Source organism: Coccinella septempunctata, chromosome 1 (genome assembly GCF_907165205.1).
Source record: "Coccinella septempunctata chromosome 1, icCocSept1.1, whole genome shotgun sequence".
NCBI classification, from domain to species: Eukaryota; Metazoa; Arthropoda; class Insecta; order Coleoptera; family Coccinellidae; genus Coccinella; species Coccinella septempunctata.
In genome coordinates, this window is record NC_058189.1 from 18,160,304 (window position 1) to 18,166,303 (window position 6,000).

The 6,000-nt window shown below is 34.3% G+C and overlaps 1 protein-coding gene across 1 annotated transcript in view; it reads left to right on the forward strand.

Annotated features, from left to right (window-relative positions):
• The window catches only part of LOC123322720 (cysteine-rich protein 1-like), a 31,396-nt gene extending 25,695 nt beyond the window's left edge, over window positions 1–5,701 (forward strand). Inside the window, exon 2 of the mRNA XM_044910707.1 lies at window positions 5,403–5,701. Coding sequence (XP_044766642.1) covers window positions 5,403–5,599 — 197 coding nt within the window. The 3' untranslated portion in view covers window positions 5,600–5,701. The remainder of the gene's footprint in view (window positions 1–5,402) is intronic.
• The last annotated feature ends 299 nt before the right edge of the window (window positions 5,702–6,000 follow it).

Consider the following 6,000-nt stretch of genomic DNA (forward strand, 5'->3'; position numbering starts at 1 on the left):
ATTAATTTTTATTTTTCGTTTTCCGCGAGTGCCTTGAAATAAAGGAAGTAGGTCCCCGTCTATACCGTTCAGTTTCTTTATTAGACCTACACCGGTTACTTCTTTGACACTGCTGTACTGTATCGCTTTCTGTTATCTTTTGCCGTACTTTACCCTGTTTCGCGATTCTGACTTTTCCTTCGCTATCAGTCGTGAAGCGTAAGCCCTTGGGGTAGTGAAGAGGAAGTCCCGTTAACCCCCCTGTTCGCGTTCCCGCGTCATAAGTGTTGCAATAGAAATTTCTTCTTTTCTATCAGTCATGGTGCGTAAGCCCTTGGGGTAGAGAATAAGAGATACCGCTCGTCGTCAGTGAAATCCCGTAGTTGCGCTCAAAATAGACCTTTTCTTCGCTATCAGTCATGGGGCCTAGCTCTTGGGGTAGTGAATAAAAGTCTCGAGTATATCCGCCCTGATTGTGTTCCTTTCGTTTCTGGAGAAATACAATTAATTACATCCCGATACCGTATAGCAAGTCATTTCACTTCGCGAGGTCATCCTTAGTATCCATTTCGTCAGTTCTGGTTGGCGCATTTTATTGAACAACCTTTGATTTTTCACTGTACCCGGTATAAACTTTATAAAGTGCTCATGATCGGATCGAATGTCCAGAATGTATGTTTGCCGATCGATTCGCTCATATTTCATACCTACACATATTTCCGTTGTTTATATAATCAGTTTCCGAAGATGTGAATAAACTGGTACTTAATTTAATTTTGACTACTTCGTTATCGCTACCACCCTAGATAACAGCGAACTCTGTCTCCGACTAGCAGCTACTCTGCTAGGTTTGCTATTCTTCCTAGTGAAAAGAATAGCTGGCGCTCGAGATAAGTTTCTCCGAGGAAACCACGTTACAATAGGTTAATGTCATCATTGCTTTTATTTTGAGGAAATGGAGTAATTCAAGGAATACACAACCTGATTCAAGGAAAGACATACGTTCAACCACCGAACACCAACCTTCAAAATTTCATAGCCTACTTGACGACGAATTTTTTGAACGCATGTTATAATTGCATATAAAGGTATGCATAGATAACTAAATATTCCTCTTTCAAAAATTAATCTTACTAGAAGAATTAAACATAACTGAACAGATCGCGGTGAATAATGGTTATAATGCGGAATCAATAGACAGGATGCTTGCGAAAAAGTTATTCAAAGCGGCCATAAAAAAAGTTTGCCATTTTCAAGTAGAAACTATTCCCAAATATAGAGTGATATCTTATTTAGGAAAGAGTTCTGAAATAGTTATTTTCCTATCAAGTGCGGAAAGTGATACTTGCCCGCACGAAACTGCCGTTGCCCGAACGATGCGAAGCAGAGTTCGGGTAAGCAGTTGAGTGCGGGCAAGACACTTTACGCAAGAGTTAGGAACAATATTTTTTCTACAAGCGCTTGAAATATATAAATATATCAATTGCACGATACAGATCATATCTCATTTGATTAATTCATATAAAATGACAGACGTAATTCTGCATGTCGTTACCATGGGTTACTCATCGTTTACGTTCGGTGCATAGAGACATGATAGAATTTAATTTATTCTATAAGATTTGCGTGCGGGAAAAACCCCTGCTAATCCATATTTCTTTCCCGCACGCATTTGCGAGAAACCCTTAGTAACGACATGCAGAATAACGTCTGTCATTATATATGAATTAATCAAATGAGATATGATCTGTTTCGTTAAATGGATACATTTATATATTTCAAGCGCTTGTAGAAAAAATATTGTTCCTAACTCTTGCGTAAAGTGTCTTGCCCGCACTCAACTGCTTACCCGAACTCTGCTTCGCATCGTTCGGGCAACGGCAGTTTCGTGCGGGCAAGTATCACTTTCCGCACTTGATAGGAAAAAAACTATTATATTGCTCATCTCTAGTAGTCTAGTGGTGCTCACGAGACTCTCGTTTTTGTAATCACAGTAATCCCGTAGTCTCGTGAATATTTTGGCAATAGAGAGAGCACTAATGCCTCCGAACAAATTTTATCAACAAACAAATTGAGAATTATAAAGTAAAATACAAAACGATTATTCTCGCTTTAAGACTGTCGTGCAACATTTCACCCGATTCTGTAACTGAGTGAAGAAAATGAAAGCTGAATCTACCAAGGAGAGCACATTATAAAAAATCATTTGGAATATATTATAATAAATCACGTGTTATTCGATATAGGTACATAATATATCATATATTTTATCATAAATAATAATCCGTGCATTCATGCATTCGCACATTCGCAAAATTCAAGAGGTCATAAAAATTGAACATATGGAACCTAAACAAATAATAATATATACATAATAATTTATAAATATACATATACAAATATTTCAATAGTAGATTCTTCAGGATAAAAAAAAATAATTTTTTCCTATGCCATTTTTTTGATTCAGGTGAAAAGATATTGTAAATATTATAATGAGCTATGCCACGCCTGAAAAAACTTAATTACCTTCAGAATTACTGGCTTAATCTGTGACACTACACATTCTGGATACTTTAAACAGAGTTGTATTCAGCCAAAGTACCCAATTTTTCAAATTTCACGGATAATTTTTAATTTTTGAACATAAACTGACTATAAAACTGCGCATTATACGAGAAAATATGAAGTATACTTCTTTTTCAAAAAAGGTCCAAATATTCATTAAAGCGTCCAATTCAGTTTCATCAAGAGTTGCGTTCTTTGAATTTTTGGTGTTTTGGTACGTAATGGTCATATGAGAGAACTAAAGATGAGTGATATCTTGTGTTCGAAAAAGATTCATCAAACAAATGAAAACCTATTTTCCGAAACTCATTTTATTATTCGATAAAACCTTTCAGTTAATGGACAGCATTCAATAATGATTGATTACATTGATACGTATTCAAAAAAAGTAAAAAGACGCTGAATTTAAACTATAATTCGGTCTAATTTCAAATGGCTCACCCGATATTTTATTATTGCTTTCGATAGCAAAATTCATTACCTTTGAAAAATTTGCTGGCTCACCTCGTATTTTATTTTTGCATTCCACAGCAAATTTTTCAAAGGTAATGAATTTTGCTATCGAATGCTGAAATAAAATACGGGGTGAGCCATTTGAAATAAGCCCGAAATTATAGTTTGAAAATGTCGTCAATGCTTTGTCTCATTTCGAGCAACCAGTAGAGTTTTGAATGATTATTCTATTTCTCTGAGTTTAAAGGAGTAGGAACTATTGCTCGAAGGCGATTATTCAACTCATTAAGAGAAAGAATAAGTTTCCTTCTAAATTGAAAAAATACAGAGCTAGTATCTTGAATTTAAAAGATAACATTCCGAGTCCAAACAATCAAAAAATCCGGGATGAATTAAAAAATAACACGAGGAAATTCTTCAGTTTTTTATCGACTAATAATTATAATATGAATATGAACTTCCGAGAAGAATGGTCCATAACGGCGTTAAGCCCGGTTGTTCAGTTCGGGATATAAGTTAATCCTGAATTAATTTTGACATTTCCGTTCAATTCTTTCACCATCCTATTATTTTCGACTATTCCACTGACAACATTGAACTCTAAAAGAAGTTCTTTTAGAGTTCTTTTATAACCACGACTCTTTCTATGGGATCAGTTTCGTGGCGGCGCCACCATGTCATTTGCTTCGTTCTATCCTTGTTCTACCAAAGGAAGTCCAATGATACTCTCTCGTTTTATTTTGTTTTGCGTTGTTATCGAATGTCTATCAACGAGTTCAAAATATGAACTGGTCCATTTTGTCAGCTGTTAAGGAATATTTGTGTTTTACAGTTCAATTTTCGTTGTAAAAACAAATCTGTCAGTATTTCAATACTATCGAATAAGGTTTCGAAGGAGAATTTACTGTTCTTCTTCAATATAATTTCCGTTTGAAAACTTGAATTCTTGAGGGGGTAATTCAATATGATTTTAATAAAACACAGTTGATTGGTCAAATATCCAATATATTCAGTTGACGAAAAGGGAATTTTCACTATATCTACTCAGGAAGAATATTTGAAGTAACAGACTCGAATAGATTTATGTATTTCTGATGCTTAATACATGCTCACAATTCACATTACGTATTTCCAATACATTTTCTTAGAAATATTGCTGAAGTTTCCATAAAACTTAGCTATATCGGTCCCGAATGTTCGTTCATCTGATTTGGCTCTGCTTCAAATTCTAATAACACCGAATTCTTAGCTGTAGCTCTTGAAAGAGAATACAGAAAACTGAACTTACTGAACGACATGAATGTTCTACACCCTTTTTCGAAACTAATACATTTTCACAGACCAATAATCGCTTATAAATACAACATATTCGTACGTCGTAGGAAAGTATTCAAATTATTTTCAAATATCAAATGACAATGCTCTGTCAAATTCTAAACAGCGCTACCTACAGTGGGAAAAACGAAACTGATCCCATATCCCCTCGAAATCAAATACAAAATCGAATCAGTGAATGCACCCGAGTTTTAGACATCTTAGTTGAGCCTAACATGTTCAGAAAATATTTCGGTAACTTCATTTTCTTTTGTGTATTATTTTTTTCTCATTCTGATATTTGGTTTTTTGTCTATATAGTTTCTGAAAGTTTCTCTGTTTACTATGTGAATCCTGATTGTTGTTTCTTTATTATCACTATTTTAACATTGTACACATTTCTCCAATATGTATTTTGTGAATACCTTCTTGGGTGTGAAAATCACCTGTGTGTATATTCCTAAGTTGATAAAATAAAATATAAATAGAAAATAATATATAACGTGCAATCCTCCCACCCCCACAAGAGTTGGTTTAAAGTCGTCATGTTCAAATAAACGGTGTCCCAAAAAGTTTGCAAGAGCACCATTTTTTTAATGCCCTTTTCTTATCATGGATATTCAGCTAAACACGATTTGGTTAGCAAAATAGTTGTTCTCTTCTTCCTGGTTTCGATTGTGATGAAGGAGCAGTTCACCTTATGATTTTGATTAAGCAAAGATACATAGAGTTAACTAACTCTAAAAGTTTGATAATAAGTTCTCACAATCAGAACTTACTATTGTTCATTTTTGAACTGTTCCATAATAACAATTAAAACAATAAAGAAGACAACAGAACAGCTTATTAAATCGAAGTGAGATAAAAATACCTATTTACAAAATGGTGCAAGGTTCAAAAGTTGGGAACTATTTGGGAAACCTATTTTTGGCAGAGGTTCATTTCGAATTCGTAATTCATCTTAAATGAAGGAATTATATCATTGTCAAACCACTCCTCCCTTTCCCTTGCTCAAAATCAATACATCAATGTTATAGCCCCACATTCACCTTCAAATGAAATATAATAACCGATTTCTATTTTTATTACAGCTGAGCGAAAAACATCTTTGGGTAAAGACTGGCATGCTGGATGCTTGCGTTGTGAAAAATGCAATAAGACTTTAACACCAGGTTCTCATGCCGAACACGAAGGAAAGCCTTATTGCAATCACCCCTGCTATTCGGCACTTTTTGGACCAGGTGGATTCGGACGTGGTGGTGCGGAAAGCTACGTCTACAAAAAGTAGTTTAGTTATTATGATAACTATCTATTGCTTTACAATATCTTTTACCATTCCATTTTATCAGTTGACTAATATGTAATTAATAATAAATCTAATTTCACATCATTCATTTTGTTTATCCTGATTCCTTTTCTTATCTATATTGGAGATATGAATTATAAATGCTTAGTACCAATAGGGAATACTCCTTCTGACGAAAATGATGTATTTTCTATGGAAAATCTTTGAAACGTCACATTTTGAAATAACCATTACAACCGTTTCCCAAAAAAAATTATTTTAAGCACTTAAAAATGAAAAATAAAAATGGGTATTTAAAGTTTAAAGCGTTTTGTGAGAATTGCACAAGCTGGCAACATCGACTGAAATATGCCTTGACAGTAAAGGACAACAAATGCATTATC